Below are 17,500 nucleotides of genomic sequence, written 5' to 3'. Positions count from 1 at the left end.
TATAATATAATTGAATGGAATTGCATGGAATAAAAATTCCACATTCAGTTCCATTACCAGGGGAGTGTTTAGGACCAAGATGGCCATTGGTTGAAAAAGACCCATTAGCCCCTCTGTGCCAGTGGAGCTAATGCTAACGACTGACTCAAATGGAGTCTTCATTTTGATTCAGTGGTCCATGTTGGTCGGAAATCTGAGTAACTAACGGAAAACTAATTAAAACAAAATGGAATCAGCACTAATTGACTTAGAACTGGAATGGCTGTTAAATGTTTTGTGTAACATGAGTCTGTGCTACTGTAGGACCAAATAAATAAGGAGGTTAAGAGTGCAATTCTACTTATTTCTTTATTTGTTTTGATGGATATCTTTTTCAGGCAATAGCCAGTCCTTTTATCAAACTTAATAAACTTAATATTAGCTACTTATGTAGCTAATATTCAATATAAAATATTATTATATATTAATATGAGAAATTTAGACATTTATTGCACGCTTTAAATTCAAAACAAATGAATGGGCTACAGGACCAGGTAGGAATTAGAGCATTTTGCTCGAAGCTGCCTGGAAATGAGGGCCGAGGATCCAAACCAACGCTGTATAAATCCTAGCCCATAAACTATCCTGCCCCTTCACTTATATTCATCAAACCACTCATATCCGGGAAAGATCCAGATTAGTACAAACCCCCGTGTCTCCATAAATCAGTAATGACGGCGTTGCATGCGTCTGTGCGTCCGTGTTGCATTAGGCTCAGGCGCCGTCTTCTGTCTGGCCTCTAATCTCCGTATCATTCGGCCCATCATCACAGAGGCCGTCACCATCCGCTGCCGGACAGCCCGGGCGTCGGTCGTAAAATTGCGGTCATAACCAAGGCGGAGCGGACAATACATTTTACCTCTATCTTTAAATCGTGTTTCAGCAAAGGGCTCCGAGCAATAAGCGACTTGAACTCTCAGATGTTTTTTGCCCCTGAGACTGAACCATGCCATGAAAGGAGTGAAAAGGAGTTTTATTCGATTAACTATTTGTCGTTTAGCCGACCCTTTTACACGTGTCAGGAGAATTGTGGGGTTAGGGTATCTTCAGGACAAACATGGGGATGGAGGCCAGTACCTTTCCTTGCCTTCTCCGCCTTCTCTGTCTCATCTCTTCTTGCTCTCCTTCATCCTTACATCTCATCCTTTCTCCCACTCGTCCTCTCTGCATCCACCCCATCCATCATGGCTCACCCCATCTGCCTCTTTTGCTTTGTCACCTCCTAAATCACCCCCTGTTTCATATAGACAAGAGACTTCCTTTCTTATGTTCTTATTTTCCACCTCCCTGATTTGTGTTTAGGTTTCTTTTAGATTATGGAAAATAATTGTATAAATAATATTGCTACCAAGTATTTTCTTTCAAATACTTCACCTGATGATTCAGACGATTAAGAATACATACAACTTAACTTTAAGCACACACCTCCTTTCTCCTCCAGTTTTCTTCCTCACCCTCTTTCCCCCACAGTAACTTGTTCATCTCCACTTCTCTCTTCTCCATCCCTTGCTTTATTCGCTCTTTGCTCCATCCCTCCACCCCTCCTTCACTCCTGCCTGCCCAACCTATACCCCTCCTCTCTCCTCCTCCCACTCCCCTACCCCTCTCTCCCTATCCCTCACACATCTTTTTTCTCCCTACCCCCACATCTCTCTTTCTTCCCCACTCTCTGCTCTCTCCTTTCCTCCCCTCTCCCCTCCTCTCTCCTCCCCCGCCCCCCCCCCCCCCCCCCCCCCCCCCCCCCCCCCCCCCCCCCCCCCCCACCGGCTATTAGACAAGGTGACTCCAGCACTAAGATGCCCTGGTCCTCCGTTATACCACCGAGTAAAAAGCAAGAAAAAAACCTCAGTGACATTCTGTCCCTTGTGGATTCTGCATTGATTTTCTCGTATGTTCTCTCTCTCTCTCTCTCTCTCTCTCTCTCTCTCTCTCTCTCTCTCTCTCTCTCTCTCTCTCTCTCTCTCTCTCTCTCTCTCTCTCTCTCTCTCTCTCTCTCTCTTACCTAGCCACACCCACCCACACAAATACAATAACAGACACAATCTCACACACACACACACACACACACACACACACACACATACACACACACACACACACACACACACACACACACACACACACACACACACACACACACACATGCATTTGGTAAAATTAGAGTGAATGGATTTGCTTTACCTGCCGAAAGCACACAGGTTTCGCAGTCGCACTATCTGCAACACACTTTAACTTCAACTGCGCTTTATCAGTCTCCCTCATTCTCTCTCTCTGTCTCTCTCTCTACTTTCAATCACCATCTCTCTTAATTGAATCACAGGCTCGCTCTTCCTCGGTCGTGCCAACCCCCACTGGCATCATGTCAGTTTTGGGATTTGTGTTTAACACACACACACACACACACACACACGCGCACACACACACACACACAAACACACACAAACACCATACACACACACACACCTAGTGTGTATCTGTCTAGTCGGGTTAACAGAAGATGGTTCTAATAACATTTACCAGGCTCTCGGCAGTTTAAGCAAATCCAGTCACTCTAATTTTACCAAATGCATGTGTGTGTGTGTGTGTGTGTGTGTGTGTGTGTGTGTGTGTGTGTGTGTGTGTGTGTGTAAACTTGTTATAAACTTCCCAGACTGTAATGCCTCCGTATTGTCTTTCTAAATCAACCAGACAGCTAACATACAACATACTGTGCGTGTGTCTGTGTGTGTGTGTGTGTGTGTGTGTGTGTGTGTGTGTGTGTGTGTGTGTGTGTGTGTGTGTGTGTGTGTGTGTGTGTGTGTGTGTGTGTGTGTGTGTGTGTGTGTGTGTGCGTGCGTGTGTGTGTGTGTGTGTGTGTGTGTGCGTGCGTGTGTGTACATTTGGATAAACTGGATGTATCTGATTATTTTTGCTGACTGCTGGCCTGTCAGTCCCCCATGAACACTTGGTTAGCTAAAAGGGGCTAACAGTCAGAGCTAGTCCACACCAACCACAAGGATAAACTCAGGATTACCCAGAATATATCGCTCAATAAGGCTTTCAGAATTGGCTGTGTTGTCAGTATTTCAATTTGAATATCTATGTGTAAGCTTATGTACTGTATGTGTAAGTATTAATCAATGTAGTATTTATATTTTATAATTTAGTTTTCACTATTTATTTTCCTGTTTGGTCAACAATATTTTTTTTCTTCTTAGGATCAAAAAGTTTAGTTTGTTAGTTAAATGTCTAAAACAAATGCCATTTGAATGATCGTCCACCTGGTAATGATTCCGTGGTGACCAGTGGTATGTGGTTCCATGGTGTGAAACCACATCGTCAGTGAGCTTGCTAGCTTAGGATTCGTCAGGCACCATTGGACACCCAACTGCCAAAATAATTTCCAGTAGTTCTAACGTCTGATTTCAATGTGCCATAGACTGAAATCCTGAAGAACAGAGACCAACTCGAACAAATATCCACATTCAAATGATTAGAAATTAATAATTTATAAATTACTAACTTATTCTAATTTAATTAGTATAACTTAGAACAGCATTTCACCGTAGATTGTTGATGTAGTGTGAAGACATTTGGTGTTTGTGTGAGGGTGTGTTGTCTGCACTATTAGAAAACCCCTTTTCCGAAAAACTTCCTACCCAAGCATTCACGCAGGCTATTATTATTTATCTTTTAACATTCTCAAAACATCTTTCCTACAACATGTCACACCATTTGCTGGGCCGTGTTTCATTCAATTCATCAGCGGCTACCTCTGCACAGAGCCGGTACACTGCGTAGCCTCCTGCATGTGGCTCTCAGTGAAGGTAATGGTGCTGTATGTGTTTTATATTTATTATTTATTAGTTTTGTTTTCCACACCACTCTACAGGAGGTGAGAAACCCGAAATTACACAAAAGCCATATCCAGGCCTGTGTTCGCTCTCTTCTTTTATTCCTCTCCATACCTCCTTTGCTGTAATCCTCTCTTTCTCTTTCTCCCTCCTCTCCTACCTCATAAAACCTCTCCACGCTTCACGCTTCCTCACCCACAATGCAATGCAGGCAGGCCGTTTGTTTGAGTTATGACTGTAGCGCCCCACCGAGAGGTGAGATTGCGTATTTGCCTGGGTAGCACCCACCCACCCCCACACACACACACACACCCACACACACACACACACACACACACCCACACACACACACACACACACACACACACCCACACACACACACACACACACACACACACACACACACACACACACACACACACACACACACACACACACACACACACAATCATGCACACAGAGGGTACCTGAATTCACAAGTAGAGAGAAGTAACACAGTAGGGCATGCAGAGCGGAGCCCAATACTGACGTTTCTCATGCAAACGTGCCGGAACATGCTGATGTTGGTCTGTTTCTCAGATCAATGCAGGTGTAAGCCCTTCACTGCAGCTGTCCCCTCATCCGCCACCCTTACACTGACACTTTTCTTTACCTTCTGTTCTACCGTCCCCCGCTCTTTCTCCCTTATCCATTTTATCCACCTTTTTCTTTATTCCTTAGTGACTCATTCACACAGTTCTCGGTCCCCAGTTCCTCTGTAACTGACTCTTTCCTTGTAACGCCACTCCTTTCCTCTCCCTCTGCTTTTTACGCTCTCTCTTACTCATCCTCTTCTCTTTTCACTTTTCACTTATCACTCGCCGTTTGTTCTTCTTACTTTACCTCTCCTCTCTACGTAACCTTAGATCATCTCTCCTCGCTTCCCTTTCCTCTCCTCTCCTCCCCTCATTTCCTCTCCTCTCTCTTCCCCTATCCTATCTTCTCCTCTCCGCCGCTCACCCTCTCTTTTAACCTCTCTCCCCTCCTCATTTCCTCTCCTCCCTTTTCTCCTATCCTCTCCTATCTTCTCCTCTCCTCTCCGCCTCTCATCCTCTCTTCTCACCTCTCTCCCAACCTCATTTTATTCTCACTCATCTGCTACCTCTCCTCCTCCTCTCCCCTCCTCCTCTCCTCTCTCTTCATATCTCATCTTGTCACCTTTCTTCTCCTTAACTCTCCATTCCCCCCACTATTATCCTCCCCTTTCTCCTCTCTTTTCATGTGCTTGACAGCTGTCGCTGTCCACAAAGCTAATCTGTACTTATTCTCCAGCTAAGGCATAGCCAATATACTGGCGAACACTGCGATTGGTGATGATGCAAAACGGGGATGCCAGTGACAAGCCTTTTGGTCAACAGGATTATCATGTTCACGTTTCATTTGGCTAACACAAGACATTGCACTGACAATATGTTCAGGTGGTTGATAAGGGATAGTTGAGACTGAAAGGCATCAAGAGGATAAAAACGAGACCAGAGAGACATAGAGACAAAGGGACAGATAGATTAAAAGGGAGCAAGTAAGAGACTGAAAGAAAAAGACAGATAGGGAGAGAGTGTGCGCGACATAATATGTATACAGAGAAAGCGATTCTACGCAACTGAAACCATAAAAATATTCATAAATTAATCAAGCCATCACATGCCTCCACATATGGTTAATTAGCCAGAGTGCCAGTGTGCCAGTTTATATTAACGTGCATTTAGATAACATAAAGCACAGACATGCTGCAGGCCATATGGTCGTGTGAACCCAAGTCTTCATCCGAGACCAGTTGCAATCGTGAAATGTTACTATTTTTGCACTCTATTAGTTATACTAGCAACAGACATTCGCAGGACTTTCTGTTTGATAAATATTTTAATAATTTGCTGTTCAAGAAACTGCTTTCTGTGTGGAAACTATTGAATATATTTGCTCTAGACTTGCTGTTTTGGATTCTTGCTCTGTATGGTAAGTTGATTTCCACTGTTGGTTTCCTTGTCCTTCCTTCTGAAATGACTCTCAGAAAAACAAATACATAAATCAATCAATAAATACAACTATATTCGATAATATATTTATTAAAATAAGGTGATATCAAAATAAGATTAAACCTATGTTCAATTCTACTCCAAATGCTATACATATATTCAAGAATGAAAAGATTCAGCCTTTGCCGGACAGAAGTTTTACCCATCGCAGCCTTAGTTGCGGTCTCCAGAAGACACTTGTTCAGCAAAAGTGTGTGAATCCCCAAAAATTACAGCAGCATTTATTCTCACTAAACCATCATTCAATCAACTTCATGATTTGGTAAAAAATTACCAATAAGGTGGAGGCCGAGATAAAATAAATGTTTTCCGTCAGTTACAAAGCTCTGCAGGTAACCATTTTGAATGCTGACTTTACTGACTTGGGTCCCTCAAATAATATATTGACCGCAGAGACACATAGGTAGAGAAGGTTGGCTTATAGGAACCGAGAACAGAGCGATAATATAGACATCAATAGAGGGTCTGTCAAAACTTCACTCTGGCTTTATCTCACACACACACAGCACACACATTCTCTCTCTCACGCAAGCACGCAGGCACGCACACACAGACACACACACACACACACACACACATACACACACACACACACACACTCATACACACACACAAATATACACAGAGACATACACACACTCCCCCACAACCCCGTCCGCGTTAGTTCTCAGTCATAGCTGAAGAGACCTCCTGATGAGAGCATGGCCAGGATCCGGGGGTTAGGAAACTAGGTGTTTTAGGATCCAATCCGTCATGACAGATCCAGCAGGTGTTACATAAGCAGAGAGACACACTCACAGTCGGCGGTATGGGAGAGTGTGGGTGTGAGGGGGGGGGGGGGCGTGGAATGAAAAGGTGGATGAAAGCAAACAGTAGGATGAGATGGATTAGTGATGGAGAGCTGATGTGAAGGAACCAAAGGTGAAAGAAGTGGAGGTGGAAGGACTGGGTACACAAGACAGATACAAATGGATTAGGGAAGGAGCGAAGCATTAGATGAATAAGTTTAAAGAAAAGAGGAAAAAGAAGGAGGTTGGATGTCAAAGGAAGAGGGGATTAAGGAGCAGGAGAAGGACAGGTGAGATGTGAAGAGGGTGGGCAGAGGAGAGGACATGGAGGAGATGATTAAGGGGGAATGATGTGTTTTTATCTGATGCCCCTACAGACAAAGCTGTGTGTGTGTGTTTATTTGGTGTGTGTGTGTGTGTGTGTGTGTGTGTGTGTGTGTGTGTCTGTGTGTGTGTGTGTGTGTGTGTGTGTGTTTATATCTGGTTTGTGCGTGTGTGTCTGTCTATCTATGTTTGTGGGTGAGCACGCATGTCGGTTTGTCCCTGTGTGTGTGTGTGTGTGTGTGTGTGTGTGTGTGTGTGTGTGTGTGTGTGTGTGTGTGTGTGTGTGCGTGCGTGTGTGTGTGTCTAGAACCGGCTAAATGCCACTCATATTTCCCTGTTGGCTGGAATGGAAAATAGACACATTCTAAATGTCTGCCCTTTGCATCTCCATCCTTCGACTCGCCTTTTAGGAGAAATATCGGAGGGTTAGGGAGGAAGGAAGGGAGAACGGAAGGAAGTAAGGGGGAAGGGAGGAAACAGAAGGGAAAGAGAATGCAGATGGGTGGTTGAGTTCATGGATGGATGGACGGATGGCTGGAAGGAGGGAATGAGGGGAGGAGATGGGGGTGGTTGAGTTCATGAATGAATGTTTGAATGAAAGGATGAATGAAAGGAAGCTGAGAGGAAGAAAGAGAGAGAGATAGGGAGGGAGGAGGATGGAAGGTGGTCCAGCAAATTAAAGTAAAAGCAAAAGGATGGATGATGGTAGGGCGCCGTGAGCCATCTGGGAGTCCAGCGAACGAGAGATGGTGGAAGAGAGAGAAAGAGAGCGAGAGAGAGAGAGAGAGAGAGAGAGAGAGAGAGAGAGAGAGAGAGAGAGAGAGAGAGAGAGAGAGAGAGAGAGCAGCTTTGTGACTGCTGGTTGATTTACGGAGCCTTTCCTTTTAATGAAATTGTTTCAGTGACAGAGTGGGTAAAAGGCCCTTAATGGATTGGTGGGCCTAATGTAATGAAATTACTCCCCTTTCACTAGAGGAAGAAGGGGGAGCGAAGGACAAGCAGAGCACAGGGAGGCAGGACAAGGAAGAGAGGGGGGAAGGGAGGGGAGGAAATGCAATTAATATTTACAGAACAGACAAGCGGGTGGGCTTTAGCCCGTACCAATCCCTCGCTCCCCCTCTCCCTCACGCTCTCTCCATCCCCCTCCCTCCCTCTCTGTCCTCCCCCCTCCCTCTCTCTCACTCTCCCTCTCCCTCTCTCTCTCTCTCTCTCTCTCTCTCTCTCTCTCTCTCTCTCTCTCTCTCTCTCTCTCTCTCTCACTCTCTCTCTCTCTCTCTCTCCTCCTCACGCTCCACCTTGCACGCCCGGTGGCCGGTATTTGCTGTGCGTGCGGAAGGCGAGCGAGGTGATAGGCTGGCGCCAGACAGGCCACTTCAGCTAGCCCGCTCGCCTCTTCTTTGCTTGCTCTCTCACTCTCTCTTTTCTTCTTCTCCTCTCCATCAGACCGGTCACACCGCACCGAGGTGAGCTCCTTTGGGTAGCTGGCGTGTTAGCGTGTTCGTTTGTGGACGAATGTGCCTGAGGGGGGGATTGTTGTTACTATATAATGTTTGCCTGTTAAGTCTGTTTGTGGAAGAGTGCGTGTATTGTTAAAGGTGTTGTGTGTGCGTGTGTGAGTGTCTGTCTGTCTGGGGAAAAGTGTGCAATAGAGGGACAGCAGTTTCAGCCATTGCTTTCAACTACCTTGAGTCTACTTTGGGGGAACCACCTCGGAACACGCGGAGACACACACACACACACACACACACACACACACACACACACACACACACACACACACACACACACACAAGCACACACACGCACACACACACGCACACACACACACACACACACACACACACAGACACCCACATACACTCAAACACACATATGCACACTAGACACGCTAGTCTTTGACTAGTCCCTCCCACAGACCTGATGCTGACTGCCGTCTCTCTTCTTCCTCCTCTTCTGTGTGTCCGTGACGTGCGTGTGTGCGTGTGTGTGTGTGTGTGTGTGTGTGTGTGTGTGTGTGTCTGGGTGGACGTGCGTGACTCTGTGTGTCCTGTAGGCAGCTGGACAGCAACCACATCAGCTGCATTGAAGATGGAGCGTTTCGGGCACTGCGCGATCTGGAGATCCTGTGAGTACACAGTCCATTCTCCTCCGCTGGTATCTCTCATCTCCTCTCCGTTCATTGTCCCTCTCTCCTTCTCCTCCTCCTCCTCTCCTCTCATCCGTGCCTGTCTGTGAAATAAGGACCCATCCTCCTCTCCTCTCATCCCTTCTCTCTCTCTGTCTCTTTGTCTCTGTCCTGTTGTCTCTCTGTGTCTCTTATTCAGCGCTTATATTTTCTTTCTTTATGTTATATCTCTCTCCTTCTCATTTTGTTTTCCACTGATGTTCTTTCACTCCTTTCTTCCTCTCTTCTCTCCGTTGCTCTCACTCCCCCCCCCCTCTCTCTCTCTCTCTCTCTCTCTCTCTCTCTCTGTCTCTCTCTCAATCTTTCTTACTCTCTCTCTTTCCCTCCCTCTCTTTCTATCTTCCTCTTCTTGCGATCTGACGTTACTTGTTCTCTCCTGTTGCCTCTGTATCCTTCACCTCTTCTACTGCTGTCCTTTGCGTGGTCCTCAGTGTCCATGTGTGTGTTGTATCACATGTATGTATCCTCACGTATGTGTTACGTAGCTATAATAATGAAGATGTATGTACATGGTTTATGTTGCATCATTATGCAAGAAAAGACACTTGGGTCATTGTTTATTTTCTAGATGTGTATCACTTACCCTGATGTATTGTGTGTGTGTGTGTGTGTGTGTGTGTGTGTGTGTGTGTGTGTGTGTGTGTGTGTGTGTGTGTGTTTTTATGTCTGTGCGTGTGTGGGTGTGCTGGCAGGTGTGTGCAAGTATCACATATTATACTTGGTCATCCACCGCCAGTTAAGTTGTCCTTGAAACAAAAAAATAATCCACACACTCGTACATTTACACACAGCTGCACAAATGCACAAGGCACACACACACACAAACACATCTGCACACACACACAAACACGCGTACATGAACACACCTACATGGCTGGATAAAAGTGCATGCCTTCTGTGGTGCGTGCTTCCTTCTTAAAATGTTTATCTGTGCGTATTTGGCTTGCGTATATTGATGTGTGTGTGTGTGTGTTGCACATTTCACATCTTATAAGACGTGAATTCAGTCACACGCATGCACCAAATAAGTCAATGTTGGTGCGTGCGCACGTGTGTCTTAGGATATCTGCACGTGTGTGAGTGTGTGTGTGTGTGTGTGTGTGTGTGTGTGTGTGTGTGTGTGTGTGTGTGTGTGTGTGTGTGTGTGTGTGTGTGTGTGTGTGTTTATGTGTGTGTGCACTTGAGCCTGTCAACAATTTTATTGCTGCTCGTTTGTCATGGTGCCCAGAGGTGTGACTGGCAACTGATCAAATTCCACCTGCACTGGGCCGGTCAGTGCTGTGTGTGTGTGTGTGTGTGTGTGTGTGTGTGTGTGTGTGTGTGTGTGTGTGTGTGTGTGTGTGTGTGTGTGTGTGTGGGTGGGTGTGTGTGTGTGTCTGTGTCTGTGTGTATGTCTCTCAAAAGGTCCTTCCTGGGGCCCCTGGATACATACTATCTGTCTTAACGTTTAATCCCTCAGAGCATGCAATTCATTGGACCTTCCTGTGTAAAAAAATTAATGAAATGACAAATGTCGCCGTGTCCTGGTCTTCCGCTCTGCTCTCAGTGGTGCTGGAAGGGGACGTAGATAGTGGTTTAATCGTCCAGAATGCGCTGAGGGAATAAGAGCGCTGGACACCACATGGCTAAGACAGTTATAATTAGTAAGACATAGAAAGAGAGAGAATGGAAAATAGTGGTGGGGAAAAAGAGAGCGAGTTAGAGAGAGGAATAGGTGGAGTGCAGGGCAAGAGCCAGCAAAGGGGAATGAGCGATTAAAGTATTTATAGACGATAGATGAGAGGAGAAGAGGAGAGGTTGAATAGATTCACAGCTACCCTTTGTGTTTCCTTGTGTTGAATTCATTTGACTTTACTGCACCGACATAGAAACATAGAAACAGGGTGAGAAACAGGGTAATGACGGGGAAGAAACTTAGTAAGGGAAAAAGAAAGGATGGTAGACAAGGGTTGCATCCATGGAGGTTGGTATCTAGGCACTGCTGTGTTGAACTATGTTCCTGGCCATCCATCTCCTCCACAGAGTTTTTTGTAGTTGTAACTGCTCTACCTCTAGCTCTGACACGTTTTCTGTTCCTGGTTGTGTGATTGGGAGTCTCATTGAAATTGGCTTATAGCACTAGTCTGAATCCATTCAGTGTCAAAGTCCATGCATTTTTTTTTTTTTATGAAAATAAAAGAAACCTTAGCATTTAGAGCCGACCATTTTCTCTGGTTGACGTACAAATATATAGCATTAACAAATATACAGTACATTGAAATGTCAAAAAAAATGATCAAATATGCCATACAATCAGATGTAAAAAGAGTCAAAAGCTAACTATGCAATTGACATTAATTGCACGTATATCGTTCTCAATAAATAAGCGCATATATGTTGGCTTCAACATTAAACGCCACAATATCGTAATCTATGAATATTCAACATATGTGCCCTTGTACCGCAGCCAGATGTAAACATAAAACAAAGTGGAACACCCGCATCATTGTACAGAAAGAGATGTTTAAAAGAGAATCAAGACTGTAAAAAGACATTGTCTTCATGAGAGTTATTGGATCTGGCAGTGAGCTTCAATAAAACAGTTAGGAACACGTCTATAATAACATACTTTTGAGCGATGCGGACCGGCTTGATGTGCTCCCCAGGGGCGTATGAAATACTGTGTCTATAACGATGTGATCAGTACTGACACGAGTATTTAGAAAATACACTGGCACTCCTGAGGCGCTGTCTTATTCTCAATCCGCACACCGTCGCCCAAGACACATTGTTAATTAGATATCGCAATTGGTTTTTAATTGTTTACTCAATTGTTGGTGGAGAAAAGCTAACTTTGGTGAGTTTAACGGATGATTCGGATTCGTACGACAACAAGCTAATGTAATTCATAGAGTATAGCCTGAGAGCCTAGCTTCTTTATTCTATTTTATGTTTTAACTGCAACACTTCATGAAGGCTGCTGTGTACAGATGTTGTTGGGCTGTCTGGTCGCGTTGGACGTGTTTATTTCCATGTTGATTAGACTGGCTAGATGCAGCTTTTGGGATGGCTGATGTGTTCTCATGAATGATTAAAGACAATGGGCAATCCAACCAAACAAACACAGACCATCACAGAGAGCAAAAGTAGCGTACAAAAACCTCAGAACAGAATTTTACATTTTAAAATTAAACCGTAATGCAATCAGTCAAAAATGAATGTTAAAAGATAATAGATAATAGGAACATTCCTTTGTCCTTTTAAACCTTTTTCACTACTATTCTGGCTTTGTTTCTTATTTTTCTTCCTTCCTTTTTCGCCTACTCCCATCCTCCCACCCGACCTTTCTTTCTTCCTTGCTTCCTTCCTTCGTCCATTCCTCGCTTGCTCTGTCTCTCTCCCTGTCCCCTCCCTCCTTCATCTCTTGCCTCTTGGGGAGCAAAACTGGTCCAACTCGCTTGTTTATGCAGTGCTTCATGTACTGTTGAATGGACGGAGGGCTTGGGGTGGTGGTTGAGGATCGGGTGGTGGGGTTAGGGTGCTCGACGGAGCGTGATACAACATATTAGCAATTCATAAGTCTGTGACAGCTGAGTGCTTGGCAGGATTTACAATTCACTGTAAATATGGGATGCTTCCCATTCACAGCAGACAGCATGACAGCTCACAATATATTCACTGAATGTGACGTTTTAATAAAGGTAAGAGTGTGTATTTGTGTGCCCACGTTCATGCATGTGTGTATGTGTGTGGGTTTGTGTCTGTGTATGTGTGTGTGTGTGTGTGTGTGTGTGTGTATGTGTGAATGTGTATGTGTGTGAGTTTATGTGTGAAAGGGGGGAAAGGTGGTTATATGCAGAAACCAAAGGGCACGAATGAATTTGAACAATTGTGTCTGTTTGAGCGATCTTCATTATATTCACAGACACACACACACACACATGCACACACGCATACACGCACACACACGCACACACGCACACACACACACACACACACACACACATGATCCAACCGAAACACATCTACCTGCTGGTGTGGGTTTGACCGCCACTGTTATCTCCATTAAGCCATTTGGTGCCACGCTCACACAATCAATCCCAATGGGCAGCACAGATGGGAAAGTGTGTGTGTGTGTGTGTGTGTGTGTGTGTGTGTGTGTGTGTGTGTGTGTGTGCGTGCGTTTGTGTGTATGTTTGTGTCTGTGTCTGTGTATGTGTGTGTGGTTGTCTGTGAATGCCTGTTTACGGCAGTTGTCTTGAAACATTTGTGTTACCGAATAATTATATTTATTTGTTGTATCTATAAATAAAAAAAAACGATCAAGACATCGTTCACAGTGCAGATTGTTTTCACAGATGCGGTCGCTGGTGTGTGCGTGTGTTAGTGTGTGTGTGCCGCGCTTCTTTGTGTATCCATCAGTTGACGTCTCTCTTTTCACTGATCCAACAACTCAGTGACCAGTTCATTTATCTCAGCGATAAACAAGGACCCACATTGGGTTTGCCCGTTCGTGTGTGTGTGCACTTGCGTGCGTGTGTTTACGTGTGTGGGTGCCCGTGAGTGCAAGTGTGTACCCCAGTTGTCAGGACGAACTTGAAATCAGAATCTAAAATGCTCAGATTGATTTGTTTGTGTGTGTGTGTGTGTGTGTCTTTGGGTTTTTGTGTTTAGTGTGCGTGTGTGTGCATGGGGTGGTCATTGTGCGTATTTCTTTCAGTTAGCGTGTCTCTGTGCTAATTGCTAATTGCACGCAGCACAGCTCTCCCTGTGTTATTGCAGCTCACCAATCTCCATGTTAATTAATCAAGTCATTTTTAATTAGCCCGCTTTTTTTTCTTTTTGCCATTTAATGCAAGCTACTTAATATATTTCACAGGGAGGCCTGTTGAACCTTCAAACTGAATACTATTGTGCCCTGGCTCATTAAGAACATTTTTAATTCATTTTATTTTTGTGCTGATAGGCCTGTTTAAGTTTTTCTTTGTCCTTTTTAATATTGATTTCAAAGGTCAAATATAGGGATTTGTTAACCAAGGAACAGATTCAATAAATGTTGTGACTTGATGATGTTATGATCATAAAATGTTTACAAATCATAGATTGTTCTTTAACTCATAATCGGTCCAAATAACTGAGTTTACTAGCTGAAGGTTAACCCTTTTTTTCCAGGCTAAATCATTACGCTGTCAAAGTTAAACAAATTGTTCTTACGCACTAAAAAGAAACTGCATTTTCTAATGTGCCAATATTACCTAGTTTTACCTCGAGTCTCAAAAATCCAGCCATGCCGCTGAACACCCTCAGAGGTCTGGGAGGGAAAATGAATATGAAGACACTCTGTTTACTTTTGATGATCTCTTCCCCTTGCTCATGAATCCCACTAAAAGCCTGCGGCAGAACGGAGAGCTTCTCACCTCTTTTTTACCTTTTCTTTGCCTCCAGTTTACTTTTATTTCTTTATAGCTTCATCTGCCCCCATCTGGTGTCCCTGTCAATACTCTACCGCTCTCTGTCTCTCACCCTCACTCTCTTTTCTCTCTCTCTCTTGCTCCATGTCTCCTCCGCTCTCTCTCTCTCTCTCTCTCTCTCTCTCTCTCTCTCTCTCTCTCTCTCTCTCTCTCTCTCCCTCCCCCTAGCCGGAAGGCTACAAGAGGAGGAATAAGGGCTGTAAAAGTGAGGCAGCACCAGCCTATCATTTATTTAGACCCAGAGGGGCAGAACGTTACCTTCCCTCTTTTGGCTCGCCAGGAGCTAGGGGAGGATGTAGATTGACAAAATCAGAGAGGGCAGAAGGGAGGGAGGAAAGAGATAGAGAGGAGAATTGGGCTATCGCTGTTGGAAAAGCAGACGCTTTCCCGGATATCATTTATTAATCTGTCTCGGCACTCAGGAGAGCTGGTGGGGGAGGGATGGGTGGATGGGTGATAGATAAAGAGAGGCACAGAGGGGTGGAATTACAATGGGAGAAGTGTTGAAAAAAGATGTACGATAAACATCGTCTGGAGAAAGAGAGACAGAGAGAGAGACAGAGAGGAAGAGGTGCATGCCAGATGGAGAGATAATCAGGGGAACGAGTGAAAGATTGAAAGGCAGATGTGTGTAAGAAGAAAAAAACAGGACTGTGGAGGAAGAGAGTGAGAGTCATGGAGAAGGATGGAGATAGAGAGTGAAACGTTTTGCACAATGGTCGTCTTACAGATGGAAGATTCTGAGCAGTGAACGGACCAAAAAATCAGACAGATTAGAATAAACAGAGGGGGGGGGGGGGGGGGGGGGTGTCTACGTGCGCTAGGGAAGAAGTGAGAAATAGATGAAGTTAAGAGAATGTGAATCAGTCAATGGACGTTAGGTGGATGGATGAATGGATGGATTGATAGAGATGGATGGTTGATGAATGGATAACGGATGGATGGATTGATGAGTGGATGGACGATCATTGGCTGATCAATAGATGGATTGATGAGTGGATGTGGATGATGGGTGTTGGATGATGGGTGGGTGATTGATAGGGGATGGATGATGGATAGATGACTGAAAGGATGTTTGGTGACCGGGCATTCAACACTAAAAGCACCGGGCGGTAATATAAAATAGATGGGGACCGGGCTGCTGAGGCAAGAGAGCGCCAGGAGCCATTCATTATTGATGGAACAAATGTCTTGACTGGCTCAATTTGGTGCTAGCTGCTTTCGGGATCACCGAGGGTGTTGGGCAGAATCTGAAGCAGATTCTTCAGGAAGTATATATATTTTTTAACAGGGGCCCAAGAGCGTTGCAAATTCTTCATCTATGTTGAATAAAAGAGTATCAATAAGCAAGATAATCAATCCTCAATCAGAATATATGGAGTTTGAGTGAATACTGAAATACTGTGAATACTGATGGAAAGTGATCGTTTTATTTGTGTTAAGGTTTTCATTCCAACATGTTCAGTAGCATACCACTGATACTAAGAATAACTTCTGCATCAGAGTCTTAATGCTAAACAGATGCATTTGAGCCGTTCTGATAGTCATACGCTCATATTTTTTCAATATACATACAGTGTAGCATTTAACACGGCACCTAGTAAGCTGAAAAACAGCTGAATGAAGCCAATTTTTTTTTCCTTTGCAGGATAAACACATTTAGGATGGCCTCAGTGGTTATCATTACTGTAAGTGTTGGTGTCGTGGGAAAACACATTTTTGTAAAAGCTTGGACTCAGCAACAGAACTGAGGTATCTTACATGATTTACAGGGATTGGTTTCAATCCACGAATGCTATGAATACACAAATATCTGCGTTTGAGGGTTTGAGCCTGCATGGTTCGCACTCCTTATAATTGAATATGTGCGCTGTCCTCAGCATGATCCGAAAATAAAGACATTTTAAATAATTTTAAGTTATGAACAGAACGATCCAGATTGACGCCATGAAAGGATATTACAAGCAGTAACCCAGCTGAAACAAAAACATTTGCATCACGCAGAGACGTCACCTGCGTTCGATTCAGAGTGAAATGCTTGCATAGTATTTTGGAGAAACAGGGTTTTACACCTGTTTTATCAAAAATACAGGCTTATTTTAGTAACATTGTTAAAATGGCATACAAAACTACATTCATAATCTTACAATAGATCAAAACCATAAAATACGGGTTTGGGTTCACTGACTCAAAGCTTGGAAATGCAAATATTGCATTATATTTGTATTATAATATAGAATATATAAATACTGATGTCAATCAGAAGGAATTTGTATGCCCGCGATCGACACACCCTATTAATTTTTCCTTTCAACAAGACTTATAGTCTTTAACACCAGCAGTGTTTACTTTTCTCTACTCCCCCATTAAATACAAATCAGAATTAATTAGATTGGAAACCATGCGTAAACAATTGTGTTCTTGCAATAAGTGGCGGCTTATTCACACGTTAACGGAAAATCTCACGGTCATCATTGATTGTTTAAAATGTGAGACATTGATTTTAGAATAAATACTCAGAATAAAGGCCTTTAATAGTCGTGTGATGGCTTGAATAATAACCAATTTGTTGAATGTTTGATTCTGCATTGTGAGGACTTTCATTGTCAAAAGTTAGAATGGACCCGAAACGGTTGAATGTAATCTCTCTAAGTACATGGTCTTAATTTTGGCATGAAGAGGTTTTCCCTGTTGTAAACTATCAGTTACCAGAATTTGTTCTCTTTATTATCACAGATGGCACGCATTCCCATGTGTTTTCCACTCACTTTGAGCAAATTAAAAACAAAACAGAATGAAGTGATGACAT

At 43.9% G+C, this 17,500-nt stretch overlaps 1 protein-coding gene across 1 annotated transcript in view; it reads left to right on the top strand.

The window, feature by feature from the left end:
- slit3 (slit homolog 3 (Drosophila)) overlaps positions 1-17,500 on the top strand; it is a 192,499-nt gene that overhangs the window by 106,679 nt on the left and 68,320 nt on the right. The window contains exon 6 of the mRNA XM_030367896.1: positions 9,110-9,181. Within this exon, the coding sequence (XP_030223756.1) occupies positions 9,110-9,181 (72 nt within the window). The remainder of the gene's footprint in view (positions 1-9,109; positions 9,182-17,500) is intronic.

This window comes from Gadus morhua, chromosome 10, assembly GCF_902167405.1.
Source record: "Gadus morhua chromosome 10, gadMor3.0, whole genome shotgun sequence".
NCBI lineage: Eukaryota > Metazoa > Chordata > Actinopteri > Gadiformes > Gadidae > Gadus > Gadus morhua.
The sequence above is the reverse complement of the archived record's forward strand: the minus strand, read 5'-3'. Positions and strand labels throughout refer to the sequence as shown.